The following is a 19,517-nucleotide window of genomic DNA, read 5'->3' on the forward strand; positions in this document are numbered from 1 at the left end:
CAAAACTGGGGGAACAGGAGATAATTTACACATTTAAATGAATTAATGAAATACATTCATTCATCCATTGTCTTCCTCTGATCCATGGTCAGGTCATGGAGGTAACAGGTCCAGCAGAAAAACCAGACCCAGACCCAGACCTCCCTCTCTGCAGCTCCAGCTGGCAGATCCAAAGACCATCACAGACTAGAGAGGAGAGAGTTCTGGCTCTGCCCTGACATCTCCTCCCAGCGTTAAGAGGATCCTCTCCTGATCTCCCAACAGAGGAAACATCTCAGCTGCTTGGATCCAGGATCCTGATCCAAACCTCCTGACCACAGCTGAGGAGCAGGAAATCCAGACCACAACAGACCGGATCAACGTCCTGATTACTTAACCCTCCCAGATATCTGAACTCCTCCACGGTCAGGGTTTGATGTGAGAAGCTCTGTCCCTGTGAGGGGTCAGAGGTCAGATACCCTCCTGGAGGCCTGGAGGAGTGGGGCTTTGGTTTCTGAGGGGGCACAGCGTTTATTGACTTTTATTAAAAAATAAAGTCAAATGAATCCGAGTGCTGCTCCATATTCATCCCCTCCTTCAGTCGTTCTGATAGAAACACAGATGAAGTCAGGTTTTAGGCATCATCTGTATCTGATAAAGTTATAAAAACAACCCGTTTCGATGGTAAATTTAAGAGTTTTCTTAAACATTATTCTTCCAGGGTGACCTGGGAAGAAGACATTTGACAATAAACTGTTGCTAAATCTGTCTCAACATTGTCCAAACATCTGTCAGTTTGGGAACGAGGACTGAGACACGATGAAAACCACAGAAAACTGATTATTTGCTCTTTTGTGTTGGGCGCCGCTCACGGATAAGAACTATTTCTGTGCAGAGCGCCATAAAACTGGAATCTGTAAAAGTGAGGTTATTTACTGCCGTTTATTTATAAAAAAAAACCGATGTCAGTTATTTTTATCTTTTTAATAAATTACAGGTTCGGTCAGAGCCAAGAGCAGCAGATGTCTCTCTGCTGGAAATCTCTCCGACCTTTCAGCTGAAACGTCTCAGGACTCAGAGTTTTATTCAAGGACGCAAAATTATCTTCATCTCCCACTGCTGGAAGGTGAACGGTGGGTGATAATGTTTCTGCTTTGTCAGCCGCTGGTCGGGTTTGAATGACTCGTTAACTAACGAGGCCAACTTGATTAAAGATGGCCGCCACAGATAATGGACCTCAGCAAACAAAAATGACTTTAACTCAGACAATTTTACAGATATGGAGCTAAAATTTAGTGTGGTAGTAGCTGGGAGTTCTCATTATATGGCGTGTAATTACACCTCAGATTATTTGTCAAATTTGACCAAAAAGTTGTCATTTTTAAGGGAATAATTATCTTGTAGATGGTGGCAGACACAGTCAGGCCTTTCACTTATTTTTCCTGTGGTCAGAATCAACTGATGGAGCAAGAAAAACTAATTAGTCGCACATTTTCCTTTAATACAAGAACAACAAACTGGAGGTTTCTTTAAAAAAAGGAACTTGTTGAAAAGAATGTTTTGTTTCTAAGATTATGCATTAATGATCAAATTTAAACATCAGGTCAAATAAACACAATCAAACATTCAGTTTGTAACTTTTATTTGAATGAACCACTTAAATATTTCATACAGAAGTTTTTTCTGACTGTAACGAATACACTTTGCAAAAAGAAATAAAAGAAATAAATAAAACGGTTCACATTTTCAGCAATTTCTGGCCCACTTTCAAACTATCCGAGCTCTAAGATGATCCCTGTTTTTTCCTGGCAGCAGCCGGAGTTTGTTAAAACAGGAAAGTGTTGCTGATTATTTCTTTTTCTCCCCCAGAAACTGATCTGTGTGCAGATTTATTTATGGCCGCTGATAGTGCAGAGGTGCTTTGGGATGCCAGGCGTCTTTTCAATCCTCGAACAAAAATACTTCCTTATCTGTCTGCAGTCCTGACAAGCAGAAATATCACTAATACTCATCTTTTCATTCCCAGTGCAAATGTTAAAAAAACAGAATAAATGAGGAACACAACAGCAGATTCATCACTCAGAAAAACTCCTCACAATATCTTAAAGAACAAGAATTAAAGTTATACTGTTAGCGATCTTACAACTGCCATTTTTAGTGCAATTTCACTTGTTTTACACCACAGATCACTTTAACCAAAACCACCCGTAGTGAGGGAGGGTTCACCACAGAAATGTTGCCCTGCAGGAAATCTTAATGTCTCACTGAGCCGCGGCTGTCGGGGACGAGTCTCTAAATGTCTCCAAATTCTCAGTTTCCTTCTGCACAGACTCACAATCTGCTCTCCTGAATTTTATGTCTTTAAAAGGCTTTGGAGACAAATAATCTTTTAAAACAGTCCCTGACTCATTAAACTGTCTCAGTTTAGATTTGGAAACTCTAGAGCTGAACAGGAGCTCTTTATGGCGTTAAACGCTACAGCCTACAGCCCCAAATGTCCTAAAAAACACAACAATTATAAAGAAAAACGACCAAAAATCTGATCCAAATCTTCATTTTAAAATTATACTCCAGTAAATTAGTCATAAAGGTGGTGTCTCGATGGGCTGCGTCTGTTAGCAACTTAAACTTGACTCAAAACTGTGTGAAAATAAACAGATTTTCAAACTGCAGCGTTTTAAGCTCATGGTCTGTTTTCATGTGCGGCTGACAAAATACAGCTGGTATCTTTCCTTAACTGTGGGGGAGGCTTCCAGGGTGGGCCGAGGCGGGTACGAGGTGGGCTATAAAATAATGTGCATAACCAAGAGTAGAGCTTTTCCAGCCACGGACACAAAAACAGTCGTGATTTTCACCTTATTGATGCAGCCACGTGAGATTTCAACTGAAAATTTGTCCATTTTCTCACATTTCTGAGTCACCAACTAGTCCCAGACAGCTGCAGCCCAGTGAGATATTACCTCAAATAAGTATTTAGGTAAAATTCTGCATTTTTATTTATTTCTCCAAGCTGTGACCTCTGAGTTCTCTTGGCTTCTTTTTGCAGAATCATTGATGTAAATCGAGGTTTTCTTGCATTAAAACAGCAAAGTTAGTGCAAACATTTGCTTTGGTATCTGTCAGCTTTAAATACCAACGAGCTCCAGAAAACTTTTAAAACCCTTCTGAATAAAATGATTGTGACATTGTGAGTTCAGGCCTCGCTGTGGGCTTCATCGCTGCCGACATTCTCCTCTTCATCACTAATGCACCGTTTCCAGTTTGTGTCCTGCTCGGTGTGCCGGGCTAACATTATCCTTCAGAAGTGCATCTGACTGTCGTGTGTTCCAGCTCGCAGCTACGTTTCCTACATTCCTACGGTCGTTCGTGCAGTTTCCTCTCAGTTCTGTACAGTATTGCACAATTCAACTTATCTGTAATCATTTTCCAAACAACTGCAACCAGCGCTGAGCGCCGATTCGTTTTACATCAAAGGTTAGGAATATTTTTTTGTCTTATTAAAAGACTTTTCCTCAAGCAAGAGTTCAATGTTCAATAACAGATTAAATTCTGAATAAACACCCCATCATACATTTACTAAAACAAAATTCACAAGAATAAAACTTTTTCATTGCTTAAAGTGTTTTTGCTTGTATGAAGTTCCAGCTGCAGTCAGAAGTTTTCATCCACTCAGAATAATTTATTTCCAGGGTGGACAAATCAAACTTTCAGTTTCACTGGTTTTTAAAAACAAGATTTGTGTCTACAAGTTTAAATTTATTGTATTTTTTCTCTGTCGTACTCAGAGTGGACTCCGAGGAGCTCAGTGAAGATTTAAGAAGAATTTCAGATTGACACAAGCTGGAGACACGTCTGAACAAGAGACGAGTCCATCAGGTCAAACAGTTTTAAATAGATTCTGGTGTCTCCATGTTGACAAGGTCTGGAAGAAGACCCGACCTGTCCCCCTCAGACGAGAGAAGGTTGGTTCTGATGATCAGGAGCAAATCAGAAACCTGAAGCCTGACAAGAACTGGAACCTGCTGGACCACCAGAGTCCCTGTCCACCAGAGTCCCTGTCCACAGTGAGGACAGTCTGACATCACCAGGTACTGAGAGGACCTTCAAGCTGGACTGAAACCTGCAGCTGTCCACATGGACAGGACAGATGTCTTCTGGAGACAAGTCTGACTGTCAGACGAGACAAAGATTGAGCTGTTTGGACACAAAGACAAGAAGGACGTTTGGAGGAGTCGAGGTGAGGCTTTCAGACCTGAGAGCACTGAACCAGCTGTCAGGCACGGTGGTGGCAGCATCATGCTGTGATAATGGAGGAGGAGGAGGAGGAGGAGGAGGAGTACCTCTAAACTCTTCATCTTCATCTCAAACCAGCAGCAGGACGGCTGGAACTTGGACACAGCTGGGTCCAACAGGACAATGATCCCAAACAGAAGTGCTCTCCGATTGGATCAAAGATCAGAACTGCCCTCTGATTGGATCAAAGATCAGAACTGCCCTCTGATTGGATCAATCAGGCGAACATTAAACTCCTGGATTGTTCTTCCTAAAACCTCGACCTGAACCTGATAAAAAGTCGGGTCTGAAACCAGGAAACCAACCAGCTCCTCCTCTTCTTCTTCTTTTTCTACCAAGAAGAGTAAGAAGAAGAAGAGGAAGAGGAGCGGTCAGATATCAGCCTGAAGCTGGTTTATGGAGACAAACAGCCTGAGGACCAGGAGACACCTGCTGAGGGACGTTTCATTAAGATGAGGGGATAAATGAATATATCTGAGTCTATATGTAGAAAATCCACAGACTTGTTTTTAGAAATGTTGTAACATCATTCCACCCTGGACAAAGAATGGTTCAGATAAATCAATAAAAGACCAACGTTAACATGGCCGACATGTCCACGATGAGCGGACAGAAACTTCTGACTGCAGCTGCGTGTTTAAAATTCTCAAAGAGAAATTCTGCCTGAACGGTTTCTGCCACTGAGGCGGCTAAAGAAACATATGACCTGCTGTCATAATTCTACCGAACCAGGGATTTGAGATTGTGCAAAAATGCAGAAGCGTTCGTGTTTTTGTCAAATGAGAAGTAAAGATTTCTCTTTGTTGTCACATTTAAATAGACGGAAGAGAAATAGTTTCTGGCAGAGTGTCAGATCTGAGCAAAAACACATTCAACACATCTTTAAGTGGGTTAATTATCTTATTGTGATGCAGTTTCTTTCTGCATCACGCCGGCTGACACGTTTTTCATCTTCTACAACAGAAACTGGCTTCAGTCAAAGAATTTCTCAGTCAGTAACTTGCTGGTGTTGCTCTGGAATACAAATAAATATTAAAGGCTAAAACACTCAAAGGTATTCATGTTTGTAGATCTATATTCAATTCTTTATAGGATGCAAAACTCACTTCTACTAAAGTGCAGAAGCCAAGAACACCGTCTGCATTCAGCTGGCTTTAAAGTTTCTTCCTCTGTTAACGGCAGCCAGCCAACCAGGAGATAAATGTGTCGACGCTTTGTACAAGCCTGTTCATGTTGCAGGATAGAGAGTTTTAAAAAAAGGAAACGCACACGGGCTGGCGTGGCCCTGGGTTCCAGCTCCTGTGGGGTGGAATAATGAGAGGAGCAGCAGTTTCTGCAGCCTGAGGAGACAAAACAGGAAGAGATGACAGAGGGTCTCTTTGGGCGACTAACTCATGGAGAATTAAGTTTAACCGCAGGTTAAAACCCAACCGATGACATTGTCCCAGCAGGGGGTCAGTGGAGACACAAGCAGGTCTGATTAAAGACAAAAAACTCACTTTAGGAACAAATCTTTATTCTACAGATGAGTTCTTTCTCTTTTGTCTGAATAATATTTTAAATGTTTAAAATAAACTGCTCTGAGATGGACTGATAGCCGTTTAGGATTAATTTTAAATAATTTATCCTGTAATAAAATAGGCCTTGCCTTCAGTTCTGGTTGTTAAAGAACAAATCTTTATTTTAAGTAAGTAAAATAATCATTTTTACCTTTCACTTCAAATAATAAGTCCACGGCTCATCATCACTGTTCCTCACAGCCTGCAGCAGGAAAAGCTTCTGCTTCCTGGTTCTGGAACATGTACTGTAAAAAAAAAGAAGAAAATAATGATAAATTACAAGCTGATTCTATGAAAAGAGTCACTCCTCCTATGGATGCTGAATTTCTCAGCTGCATCATGTAAAACAATCATTTTTCTCTTATATTTTTATAAAGTATCTGTGAAAGTTTCCCTGCTGAGACAAAGACAGTCTGACTTGTTAAAGCAGGTTGGATGGATTTTAATGAAACAATCAGAACATAAAGACTGGATGAACACCTACACCTGATTAACCTTCGGAGTTCACCCACGTCAAGATGGCTGCCACAGCTAATCAGCATCAGTCTACACAAACATGACTGAGCAGACACTGAGCTAAAAGATTGAACCAAAACAGCTACAACTCCAAGATTTATTAACCTAAGCTGGTCTTTCAAACTTCATTCCTTCAAGAAGAGCTTTAAATTCTGCAGTTTTCATCAATTATTTCTGTTTTAGGTTTTGATTTCTGGGTCCAGATCTTCCCATCATGGCCGTCTGCATCCCTGTGAGGTGTTGGCACGAACAGATGGAAGACAATAATAATATGTAATGTTTCGGATGAAGCACAGATAATAAGTTTTGTCACCACTGCAGTGACCTGACAGCTTTCTGTTGTTTCCAGTCCTGAAAACAAGGCTGTAAATTCAGGTTTTAATCCCATTTTATCTGCACCTCAGACTTTATCTGCTGAGGTCAGGTGAAGCGGCGTGTCTCAGGATCGTTTACCCAAACAGGAAGGTCTGAATGCGAGCAGAAAACCCTTCAGAGCTGTAATTAGTGACAGTCAGCGGCAGAAAGATGAAGCAGCAATCAGCTGAGTGTCACAGATGGATCAGAACGCTCCGAAAGAGCTTCAAGAGCGTTTTGATGCTAAGATGCACCTTCTTAGAGGCTGCAGGAAACATCTTTGTTATAAAAACACTAAATATTGCAACACAGCTGGATATAATATTTACTTTCCACTAAGACTCTGTTTGCACATTTTTCTTTACGAGTCGTTTTCTCTCCTGATGAGACTGAAGAAATCATCTGTTTCATGATAAAACGGCTCGTTAGCACTCGTGCTGCAGTATTATTTAATCTCGTCAAAGATGAATGTTTCCTTACAGCGGCATCCTGAACCCTTCCTCCTGAAATGCTACGTTTCTGTTTGAACGCTTTCCCCCCAACTGTAAGAATAAATCTGACTTAACAGCTGCAGCATCCTGTCTATTCAATCCGAGTTGGCCGGAAAATCGGACCACATAGACGTTATTGATTACTTCGCAAGCGTGAGCTTTTAGTGCTCGTCTCTCTGAGGCTGGAAATAAAAGCAGCTTTTCTTTTAAGTGTTTGTTTTTCCTGCTGGCTGATGACTGATCCGCCTCCTCTCTGCTGCTGGAAGGATCGCATCATGTAAAATAACAAATTATTGCCCAAAAAATGATTATATTTAAGGATTTAGCTGGTTTTATTTGCCCATTTTCATGCCCTTATGATAGTTTATTACATTTAAAGGCTTTATTATGCACTGAAATGCCTTCAGAGTCTGTGAATCATCAGGGATAGTGGTTACTTTATTTAAAAAGAAAACACAAAACCCCTTTCCAACAGTAATTTTTGAATATTTCATTGATTCTTTCATGTGTTTGCACTGCCTCCAGTGATGTAAAGTAGTGTTGTGATGTTTTCTCTTCAGGAACATTTGTAGACTTACTGATTTCAGGTTGGACTCCATCTCTGTGAAGTTCCACTCATTCAGCGGCAAGCTCAAACTGAAAGGCTGAGGAGACAGAAAAAACCTCTCAGCTTTATAAATATACACACAGAACAACAAATAATCTGTTTATCTGAAGGAATTAGGAATATAGAGATGAAGTAGCAGCCAGGTTTGGTCAGTTTGCTGCTGTGGAGCTACAGGTGTGAGTTGATACAACGCCAAGGTGGAAAGACATCAGCAATGACTGACAAGCTGCTGCTGCTGTCAATCAATCTGCTTTTAGCCTTCATACTGCCCACTGGAACTCACTTTAGCTTCCAGCATTTCGACAGAAACTGTGTTTCTTACATCCTGAAATCTTTGAAGGAGTCGTACTCACGTCCAGGACACCGCTGACTCCAGCTTCTGCCCCCTGCTGGTGGCTCCTGAGCAGCAGCTGCTGAAGCTCCTCCAGACTCATGTCCACGTTCTCCACGGTGTCGGAAACCTCAGCCCTGCACACACACACACACACAGATATAAGCACTGCGCAGCGTCTCTCAGGATGTCCACCTGTCAGCACACACCTGTCCAGGTGGGCTCTCTTGCTCCTCCTCTCCACCATCGAAGCCGCTGCGCCCCGGCCCTCCAGCACAGACTGCACCATGGCGACGGGCAGGACAGGAGGCTCGGAGCAGCACACCTCACAGGTGGAGGTCAACGCCACGGCCTCCCCTCCGCCTCCTTTCCCTCCTCCTCCCCGGACTCCGGGGCTGACGGGCTCCTCTTTAATCATCATCATGCACTTCTCCCTGTTCATGCGGGCGAATGTTAGGATTTCTGTTCATGTTGTGGAGAAATGTGAATGTTTTGCTGCCTCGCTCACCCGGCCTCGTCAGGCTGCATCTGAATGGTCATGCTGGCCTGACACATGTCAGTAACATCTGATATGATTGGTCCTCCTGTCAGCCCACCAGCAGAGCAGGAAACTGAATCACTGGATGGCTGAGGAGGGAGAACAGATTGCTGGGTGAATAAATGACAGGAAAACCAAAATATAATTCACTTATTTAGAGGTTTTTACACCTGCATGAAGTTTGCTGCCTCTGTGGGTTCAAAAAAACAGTCATTCTTCTTTAAAAAGGATCTACTTTCTAACCCGTTTGCTGTCAGAAACCCACTTGTGGCCCTCCAAATCTGCCAGTGCCCTCTGCTGCCCTCTAGTGTTCAGTTACCAGCAGGACTGATGGCAGCTCTGCTTTACAAAACACCTCATATCCAGATAAATCTGTTAGTTTTATTACTGGGGAGGTGAAGGGTAGCATGTTTTAATAATTTGGGATTAATTTTCTGTGACTCGCTGCTTTAGGAGGGTCAGTAATGATTTAGCTGGCCTCCCAGCAGGTCCGACTCTCAGAAAGGCCGGTCTGTTGGACCTCAAAGCTGACGTTAGCTGCATGTGGCTGCCGGCAACGTTTGTACTAAATGTGGAAGGTCAGCAGCTCGGTGGTTTAGTAATTATAGTTTCCAGCTAAATGTGTCATTGAGAAAGTCATCAGAGCTTAACAAGCGCTCACGGGACTCAACGCTGAGCCAGCACCCACAGCCCTGTTCTCCAGAGTCAGACTGTTTCAATCATTCTTCAGATCAGTTTGGCAACTTTTATCATTTTCAACATATTTCTCTTCAGAAATGTTGTTCTCGTTGAAATCTGCTTCAGCAAACTGGCTCTGTTTTGTCTTTTTTTATTGTTTTTTGGTATTAAAGTCATTCAGCACTCAGCTTCCACGCTGCATTTTCAAACAAGATGAATTTCCGTCCTCTGGAAATTAAAATCAACAGTTTAATCTGTAGTTAATGACATTTATTCAGCGGTCGTTTACTCACTGAATGGATGTAGAAAGGCTCATGGATGGAGTCGATCTGATGCCCGTGGCTGAACTTGGCGGCAGGAGGGCTGGCAGAGCCGTCGTCCAACATCAGGGGTCTGATGGGAAACAGTTTTCAGTCAGATCACGCCTCTTGTACAGAAAAACAACAGGAAGTTCTGTTTTTCACACGGAAAGGCTCCAACATCACATCTGTCACACGTTAATTATCGTCATGTGATCACTCGTATGTGTTTTATTTGTCTGTGCCAACCTGATTCAAGATGGCCGCCACAGTTAATGGCAGAAATGGGTATAATTCAGAGCTGAGGTAAAAGGTGGCGTGGAACAGATCTTTGAATGAAAGCTGGGTTCATTTAATATGTTTCCAGATGTTCATTCTTTACAACCTGTTTAAGGTGTGTTGTTGGAGGAGACATCCCATAATTTAAAGACTGATGTGTCTAAATCTGCTGACCGGTGAAGTTTCATCATTCGTACCTTTGGTGTTTGTTGGAAGAATAACTATAAATATAAATGTTCTGCGCTTTTATTTTGAAATGTGGAGTTTTGTCTTCGTTCAGAAGCAAAATTCAAACATTTAAAACTAAAACTGAGTTCCTTTGTGTGGCAGCGTGCCTCTCCTTTCTCATCCCGGCTGTATTCACTCACAGCATCAAGCTGAAGCAGCAGTTTACACACACTGAAACAAGGTCATGCACCTCGCTCTGTGTGTGTGTGTGTGCACCTGACTGATTGATTCAGCACTCGCCTATATTCACGCCTCTTGTTGAGTTGGATTGTTTAGTTTGTCAGCTGATGCAGCCCTTCCCTCTGCCCCAGCGTTTGTTGGTGTGTGTGTGTGTGTGTGTGTGTGTGTGTGTGTGTGTGTGTCTGTGTGGACTCACAATTTTCGCTTCAGGCCCACAGCGCTGGGTGTGTTGGGCTGCATCTGGCTGAACAGAAACTGAATCAGCTGGTGGAGAGACAGAGAGAGAGTGAGGCGTGACTCAGCATCCTGACAGCAGGGTTCTGCCCGATGATGATGAAGCTTAAAGTCGTTCATCTTCATCATGATGCAGCTCACAGTTCAGCCTCTTCTTCGTCTCGTTAGGATTCAACCCGGACAGGAAGTGGGTTTTAATTAAAGGCCTAGCATTGACGGCTTGCACATCACCCGCCGCCTTTTATGCCAGAGTTTGAGGATAAAATGATTTTATGCTGATAAATCATGGAGTTATAGCTGTTTTAGTCAAATATGCTGATGTAGATTCTCAGTCATGCAGGACAGGGCAAAATAAAGTAATATTTAATAAAATAAACACCTAGATTACTGAAAATGAAGACATTTCTCAGCTTTCTCACCTGCAGGTTAATCTGTGTTTTTAATCTTCTCTTTAAGGTTTAAACGTTAAAGAGAAGCATCAAATATCTGCACCTTTCTTTAACATCAAACCTGCTGCGTTCACTGAACACCTGCACCTGTTTTCTCACAGAAAGTCCTGTAAATCTGAACAATGAACACAAGGAAATAAAGATCTGATAGTGAGAGATTAAAAACAGGTGAACTCGCCTTGTTCATGACTTTCTGCTGCTGCGTGTGGTTCTGTCTCAGAGACACCACCTCCCTCCACAGAACCTCATTCTGCCTGCAGACAGGAGGAAAAACTTTATTATCACTGCCCTTTGGTGTCGATGTTAAAAATTTGGTCCCAGCCAAGGGCCGATCACGATCAATATTTATTAAAAATTACATAAATTAATTGGTTTTAGATGTATTATGTCAAATCATTCATACAGAAATATCAATGACCTTTTCCCAGATACAGATTATACAGAATTTAGAGCAAACAGACTTTAATGAACAAACAAATAGATCAAATGTCAAAAAGCTCATCATTAGCTGTCATTTCTTACGCCTCACTCAGCTTTTAAATGATTTTTTAACATTAAAACAGACAAAAACCTGAAATTAAAACTATATATTGTTGGCTTCTAAGTCACTGTCAGAGAAAACTTCAGTTTTTTTAAGCAAAATAAGAATCAGAGACTCGATCTGAACCAGACTGGAGGGCCGGATGAAATGTTACAAAGGGCCGGATCTGGCCCGCGGGCCTTGAGTTTGACACGTGTGATGGTGAGTGAAGGAGAACAGCTAAAGATCCGAAAGCTTCAGCTCGTCTGTTTTCTATAAACCGAATCAAACAGAAATCTGGTTCTGATTAGACGTTTACTGTCAGTCTGTATGTGGAGGCTGATTGTGTGTGTGTGTGTGTGTGTGTGTGTGTGTGTGTCAGGTGATCAGGTGAACATTCTCTCCTCACATTAGCAAACAATACGGCGCACAAAGCAGCTCCGTCGCACAATGAACACACAGCAGCTATTTTCAGCAACAACGGCCTACAGAGAAAAGATGCGTTGGTCCACTGAGTTTGTTCCAACGCGACCAGAACCAGAACCCACGACCGGGTTTCTGTTCTGACAGATCCAGTATGATGAAGAGGAGGGTGGTCGACGAAGGCTGGCCCGTAAACTCCAAGAAATCCCGCTTCAGTCAGCTTAGATTAGGTTTGATTAATGATGGCGTTCTGCCTTATTCTTCATAAAAATATCCCGTTTATTCTTCCTCTTTATTGTTTAATTTAGTTTCTTTGTCTTATTTTTGTTTTCTAACGTCTCCGTCGGTTAGTTTGGTTCCTTGTCTCTGTCGGTTTGTCTCTTCTGTCCCCTGAACGTGATGATCGTGTCGACATTTTGGACGGATGAAGATGTTTGTGGACAATAAACAAACTGATTCACTAACATCAAATCATGAAGGACACGTCTCTGTACTCACTGCTTCATGTCCTGCATCTGACACTCCATGTTGTCCTGCTGTGTCCTGAGGAGCTGGACTTCATACAGCAGCTTGCTGAGGTCCTCCTGACGAACTTTGGTCTCCTCACTTTTCACGATGGACACCTGGAGGGACAAGAAGGAGCCTGATGTCCTACAACCGAACAGATCCAGTGACTCTCCTTAGCAGTGCAAAGGAACAGTCATTCCTGATCCCCAGAGGAAGAACCAACGACTTTAGTGTGTGTTCTTGGTCCCCAGAGGAAGAACCAACGACTTTAGTGTGCGTTCTTGGTCCCCAGAAGAAGAACCAACGACTTTAGTGTGCGTTCTTGGTCCCCAGAGGAAGAACCAACGACTTTAGTGTGTGTTCTTGGTCCCCAGAGGAAGAACCAACGACTTTAGTGTGCGTTCTTGGTCCCCAGAAAAAGAACCAACGACTTTAGTGTGCGTTCTTGGTCCCCAGAGGAAGAACCAACGACTTTAGTGTGCGTTCTTGGTCCCCAGAGGAAGAACCAACGACTTTAGTGTGCGTACTTGGTCCCCAGAGGAAGAACCAATCCAGCCTGGATCCACAGCAGTTATACATTCGAACGTCTTTAACTTTGAATAAAACTTTAAATGTTTCAGTGTTTCATTTCATACGGGAACAGAGTCCTGTGTGCGGGACATTTTGGGGACATTTGATGGTCTTTGTGTCCTCACCTTCCTCTTGATGTGCTCCAGCATGTGTTCATGTCCCTGCAGGAAGTAGAGATGTTGGAACTCCGTATCGTCCCTCTCAGGCTTCACCAGGCCGCTCTGCTCGATGTTCACCACTTTACGGAACCCGTCTGCAGGAGAACACAGAACGGATAAATACGACAAGAGACGGGGACAAGAAGAGGACGAAGACAAGGAGACACACTCACACATGTTGAGCTGGCGGACGAAGCTCGCCATGTTGTTGTGTTTAAAGTACTTTGGCAGAACCTCCTTGGCGAAGCGTCCCTGGTCGAAGACGTGAAAACTCGTCCCTGTCTGAAGGACAAAACAAAGTCAGAGCAATGAAGACACAACAGACGTCTAAATATTTTTTGTGTATCATCTATGATAAAAATGACCTCTAAACATTTATAATTCACTACAAAAAGTCTAAATTTAACTTGTAATAAATTAGGGAAATCAGAAGAGTCTGGTTTTGTTGCCAACAATTACGAGTTGTTTGTTTACATCCAAATATTGGGGAGGACATTTTGGACGGTCTCAGACGGTCAGAGGGACAACAATGGACTCAGAGATGACTTAGTGTGAAAGTCCAAACTCATGGGTTCTGATCGTTTGCAGTTGACAGCCAGACAGCCTCAGAGCATGATGCTACCACCGCCGTGCTCAACACTGGGGGCAGTGTTCCTGGAGCTTCTTGCTGTTCTGGTCTCCTGTGACCGTCACAGAACCCAGAACCATCACAGAACCATCACAGAACCATCACAGAACCATCACAGAACCCAGAACCATCACAGAACCATCACAGAACTCAGAACCATCACAGAACCCAGAACCATCACAGAACCATCACAGAACCCTGATCCAAGCACATAACCATCACAGAACCCTGATCGAAGCCCAGAACCACCACAGAATCCAGATCCAAGCATAGAGTTTCCACTGGGTGAGGATCTATCTGTGTGATGGACTCCAGAGAACCCGGTGCCGGACCAGACCGGAGTCTGGACCTTTTAGACAAAAATAACTTTGATCTTCAGGAAACTGAAGATTTCTGCTCATCTTTCCTCCTCAAAGACTGTTTTATGATTTTTATGACGCGTAATTATATAAAAACTAATTTTATTCTTGTTTGATCCTCATCGTCTCAACTTTTCTGATGTCTTATAAACCAAACAAGCATCTGAAGGTTTGATTACAAACAGACATCATCAGCGATTCTGGGTTCGGACCGCAGTATTTTTGTGGATATTTTGGGACTTTTGTACAGAAACAGCTGATTTTACCGATGTGAGTTAGAGGAACAAAGAACATGACGATCCGTTCATCCACCTTTCTGCCTCTCTGTGTCGCTCTCAGAAACAAACATGGTACACTCTAAAAGCTGTTGTGTCAGTTTGACCAGATATTGGGTCAAACTGACCCGGTGGTTGGGTTGAAACATGTCAGTTCTTCTCTGTCCTGATTGGTCGTCTGAAGTAAAGGTAAGACGGTAAAAACAACATGTAGGAAGAAATGTAACCTGGTTGGTTTAGTTTGAGTTCCTAAATCAAGATCGTGCTAATTGCTGTTAGCATCAGCTGGCTAGCACCCGTTGTAATTAATTAATAAGGCAGATTCTGAGTTTTTTTTTAACCTAACTTTTTAGTAGCTCTAATTCAACAATGAGTCATTTTAACCCAGTTTTTGTGTAGAAAACGTCCCTCAGCAGGCTGGCTCAGTTTTCTGAGTTAAATATGAACCCTGCTGGGTTGTTTTTAACCCAGCAGTTTTCAGAGTGTACCTAATAATATTAATGATAATATTTTTCGTAAAGATGAAAGTGGTGCGTTTGGAAGGCGGACTCACGGCGCTCCAGCAGATCAGGTGGTTGGTATCTGGGTCCTCCACCAGCGTCCACAGCTTGGTGAGAAAGGCGGGAACGTTGCTGCTGTAGCTGCCATCAACGCCCACAGCTCCTGGAGACTCCTGCATGCTGGCGCCGTCTCCTCTTCGCCACAAGAAACCAAACGTGTGTGTGAGTGTGTGTGTGTTTGTAGGACTAGTCCATGTTTCTGATGATCCGTCACTGATAATCCCAGGTTTGTCTCTTTGTTTCCATTTCTGTCTCCAGGCGTCCTAAACCTTCTTTGTTTGTGTCTTCACAGCAGTTTGTCCTTTGCTGTCCTCTCTCTGTCCTTGTCATCCAACTGAATGTGTTCACAGAAGGCCCATGTCAGCACACACACACACACACACACACACACACACACACACAATACAAGCCAACTCACCCGGCCTCCCAGATACAATCCACAGAGCGCCGGGTGGGACAATACTCCGTCCCCGTCGACACAATGAGCTCTGATGAAACGTCAGAGAGCAGCTCAGAGAAGAACCAACTCTTCACTCACAGCTCCTGATCCAGACTCTTCTCCTCACCTCTGACTCGTATTCAGCTCCACAACCAGATTTTAAAAAAGTAACATTACTACACAACATAATCACACAGGAAAGTCTGGTTTGATCATGATTATTTGAAAAATGGCCGCCTGTCTCACATCAACACAGCTGTTCTGAAAAAAACTGAAAACCTGGTATTTTATTTTGATTATAAATCCGTTTTAATACTCAGCCTTGAGGCAATAAATAAATGCATCTTTGTGTTGTTTGGGCAGCAAAAGAAAAGCAAAAAGAATAAATATTTAGGAGCTGATTTAATGAGTTTTATGTGTCCTGGTTTAGTTTAAAATATTTAAATAATAATAATAATATAATAAATAATAATTAAAGTCTAAGTGGAGATAATTAATGCTTATTTGTATTTGTTTATTAGAGACAAACAAGTATTTCCCACAGAAGGAAAAACTTCTCCTACTTTTTATTTTGGTACATTTTTCAGTGTTTTGTCCACCAGATGACACCAAAACATAAAGTTTACACAGACTGTGGCCATAATTTAAAACAATTTATCCTTTTACGTCTAAATAAATATATAATGCATTATTTTCTTGTTTAAAGACTTATTTTGATTCCTTGGCATTTAAACCAGACTGAGTTATTTTATTTTACTTTACTCTTTTCTGGGTTTTATTTTATCGTTTCTCTGTGTTCTCCTTCCATATGTTGTACAACAGTTGTTTTTAATCAATCAATTCTCTTTATTAGACACAATTATGGTCCATAAACAATTAAAAATAAATGTGCTTATGTATAAATATACAGTATTTATGATTAAATAAATTGTTTTTCAGTGTTAAAGACTCTTGCAGCTTGTTTTCAAGCTGACTGATGGTGTAAATTATTAATAAGGTTTTATTATTATTACCTCAAACACTCATTGTTTCCGTGGAACCTGTAATCCGGACCTTCATTTGGACAAAGATGTCCGTCTTTTAGTTTCCTTAAAGGAGAAGCAGGAGAAGTTTAACAACAAACCTCAGAACTGAGAGCCTTCGGTTCTGTTGGACCTCGTGGGTCTGAGAGACCCGTTTCTCTCCTGCGAGCATTTAAATCCTTTTTCCTGTTAAACCTTTTACTGCAGTCATCACATCTAAATGATTTTGGTTCTGTCTGTGACTCTACAGTCTTCTTCACTCTAACACTTTTCCTAACAGACCCTCCAGGATTTCTCGAACGATCGCAACTATTAATGCAAAATCACGCAAACCTTGCAAAATTGCAACTTTCCTGTAACTTTAACCCAATATTTATTGTTTCTGAAGTTATTCGCCACAGTTTCTGTGGTCTAGTCTCTTCTTTGTGGGTTTGTGTAGTGTGGAATACAAAATAACCCCAAATAACTCAGGATGAAGACACGTGACGTCACTTCCTGTTAACATCAGAATGCCGGGAGCGTGCAGGAGCAGCGACCGAAGCCAAAATGTGCGCTAATGCTTCACATTTGCCCACAAAGATTTCAGCAAACCAGTTTCCTCCCCAGCTGCAGCTGTTTTGCACGTCCTGCAGTGTAATCATGGAACATAAACGCATCGACAAACACAAAACATGTGAGGAGAGCTGCAGACCAGGGACAATCCAGAAATGCTCATGAATGTCAGTTTAGAAGCTATCAAAGTTCTCAAATAAAGAATGTCAATGTTTGTTGGGAATTTTCTTACAAAACTAGGAAAGATTTTTGGTTTATATATTAAAAATTATGTTTTTTTATTGAATTTAGTAAAAAAAAATTGCAACTTTTAGTATTCTAAACTTCCAAATAATCGGAAATAATAAAATCAGTGGAATGGCTTTTTATTGCAAATAATTACTATAATAAAAGAAGATAAACATTTAGTGGAATTATATACAGAACCTTGTGAAATTACAACATGACGGCTTACATAAACGCCGCCTCCTAACTTTTCCAATCTTTCATGATGTTTGTAGTTTCTGAACAATAAACTGATGTTTTTATTGGACTAAGATGAGTTCTGTCGTCAGTTTCACTGCTTCACTGCCTGGACCTCAGCTCGACCTTCATGTTGTAAGGTTTCGGGGTCAAAATTGCTCCAAAAACCAGATTAAAGTCTGGTTCTCCAGCGTCCTCCGGCCAGATGAACCTAAACTTCCTCAGCAGGGTCACCGTGATGAGGAAGAGCTCCATACGGGCCAGACCCTCTCCGAGACACATCCGAGGACCTGAGACACCAGAAGAACCTCAAAGTCATTTTGATGGCTTTGTTTTATCTTAAATGAGAGTTTTATGGTAGTTTACCTGCAGAGAACGGCATGAAGGCCTCCGGTTTGACGAAGTCTCCCTGCTCGTTCAGGAAGTTTTCAGGATTAAACTCGTGAGGGAATTTCCACTGACCCTCCTCCTTCAGCACCGAGGTCAGGTTCTGGATCATTATCGTACCCTGAAGGGAAACCAAATGAAAAACCATAAAGGATGATTTTCTCTCTCTCTGTTGTTTTTATTGTACTTGGTGCCAAAAGCAGAAGCTTCTCACCCTGGGAATGGAGTATCCCATCAGCTCTGTGTCTTTGGTGGTGCAGTGGAAGACACTGAGAGGAAGAATGTTGGCAACCCTCTGCATTTCATGGATCACAGCCTGGAAAGTCATAATTTAGGCTCTTAAAGGAATAAAAAAACATAAAAGCTGCAGTCTACCTATCAGAAACATGTCAACAACCAGGAAATGACCTAAAATTTAGCTTTTGTGTCACGCTCAAACATGCCAGATACACTGAGATGATCAGGACAGGTGTGTGTGATGGTGCTCGTCACCTGCACGTAAGGCATGTTGTGTCTGTCCTCAAAAGTGACCTGATCCCTCCCCTCCAGCACCGTGTCGATCTCCTGCTGGCATCGCTCTGCGGGAGCAGAAACTGATTTATATCATTTACAGTTAAACCTTAATTTCTTGGCTTTAAAGCAGCCAGGCTGTGATAAAATCTTTGTGCTCTGGATCAAAAGTTAACTGGATCAACTTCTTTGGACTTTGGTTGCACCACTATAAATGTTTGGCTGTGTTAACCTGCCGTGAATGAAAGCGGGGTCATTGATGATTGTCGTTGATGAGTTCTGGATTAAATAAGTGAGCTCTGTTAGCATGAGGTGAAGAAGCTAACGCATTAGCACAATGTGAACATTATATGAGAGGTGTAATTAGCTCTGTGAGATCATTCGATCCTGTTGGCGTCAGCGTGCCGTGATCTCCAGCTCTCACTACAGCAGTTCCCAGCTGAGATGAGAACCAGCACCTCCAAATCTAAGGCCAAGGCCTTCATTCGGAAAAGGTCGGAGTGCTCTCTCCGAGTTGGGAATGAGGTGCTGTTTAACCCCTGTACCGAGGGCAGCAGCACTTCTGGGGTCTTGGTAAGAAGTGAGGGAAGAATGGAGCGTGAGATAGAAAGACAGATCGGCACGGCTTTCACAGTATTGTGTGTTCTGTACCGATCCGTGATCCGGTCGGTCTATGTTCCTGCCCTCACTTATGGTCATGAGCTCTGGGTAGTGAAATGAGTTTTCTCTGCAGGGTAGTTAGGCTCTCCATTAGAGACGGGTGAGAAGTTCAGTTATCCAGGAGGGACTCGGAGTCGAGCCGCTGCTCCTCCACATCGAGAGGAGCCAGATGAGGCATCGGGAAAGGATGCCTTTAGTTGGATGCATGTCCCAGGACACGCTGAAGAGACTACGTCACTCAGCTGGTCTCTGGAACGCCTTGGGATTCTCCTGGAAGAGCTGGAAAAGGAGGATGTGGAGAGATGTGTGCGTGAACTGCTGCCCCCCTGACCCGAGTCCAGAACAAGCAGCAGATGATGGACAGATGGATGGATGAATGGATGAATGGATGGATGGATGGATGGATGGATGGATGGATGGATGGATGGAAGGATGGATGGATGGATGGATGGACGGATGGATGCATGGAT

At 42.6% G+C, this 19,517-nt stretch overlaps 2 protein-coding genes across 3 annotated transcripts in view; both read right to left on the reverse strand.

The window, feature by feature from the left end:
• Positions 1 to 1,604: 1,604 nt before the first annotated feature.
• hsf4 (heat shock transcription factor 4) lies at positions 1,605 to 15,472 on the reverse strand. Of its 2 annotated transcripts, XR_001809215.3 has the most exons (14): positions 15,009 to 15,472; positions 13,367 to 13,475; positions 13,161 to 13,288; positions 12,457 to 12,581; positions 11,194 to 11,269; positions 10,529 to 10,596; positions 9,640 to 9,739; positions 8,639 to 8,757; positions 8,340 to 8,564; positions 8,153 to 8,267; positions 7,771 to 7,836; positions 5,983 to 6,076; positions 5,379 to 5,612; positions 1,605 to 5,286 (listed from the first exon to the last, which is right to left on the reverse strand). XR_001809215.3 is itself a non-coding variant. In XM_017438983.3 (13 exons), exons 1-12 carry the CDS (start codon positions 15,132 to 15,134, stop codon positions 6,017 to 6,019), a joined length of 1,317 nt encoding a protein of 438 aa, XP_017294472.1. In that variant the 5' UTR covers positions 15,135 to 15,472; the 3' UTR covers positions 1,605 to 5,612; positions 5,983 to 6,016. The 2 variants fall into 2 exon arrangements, 1 of the variants encoding a protein (XP_017294472.1); XM_017438983.3 differs by having other exon boundaries at positions 1,605 to 5,612.
• Positions 15,473 to 17,377: 1,905 nt separating this feature from the next.
• LOC108249530 (cytochrome P450 2F2) overlaps positions 17,378 to 19,517 on the reverse strand; it is a 15,548-nt gene continuing 13,408 nt past the window's right edge. The window contains exons 9-12 of the mRNA XM_017438979.2: positions 18,370 to 18,455; positions 18,092 to 18,193; positions 17,857 to 17,998; positions 17,378 to 17,780 (exon numbers count right to left, since the gene is read on the reverse strand). Of these exons, the coding sequence (XP_017294468.1) occupies positions 17,593 to 17,780; positions 17,857 to 17,998; positions 18,092 to 18,193; positions 18,370 to 18,455 (518 nt within the window). The 3' untranslated portion in view covers positions 17,378 to 17,592. The remainder of the gene's footprint in view (positions 17,781 to 17,856; positions 17,999 to 18,091; positions 18,194 to 18,369; positions 18,456 to 19,517) is intronic.

The sequence above is a fragment of the Kryptolebias marmoratus genome, linkage group LG11 (assembly GCF_001649575.2).
Source record: "Kryptolebias marmoratus isolate JLee-2015 linkage group LG11, ASM164957v2, whole genome shotgun sequence".
Classification (NCBI taxonomy): Eukaryota; Metazoa; Chordata; class Actinopteri; order Cyprinodontiformes; family Rivulidae; genus Kryptolebias; species Kryptolebias marmoratus.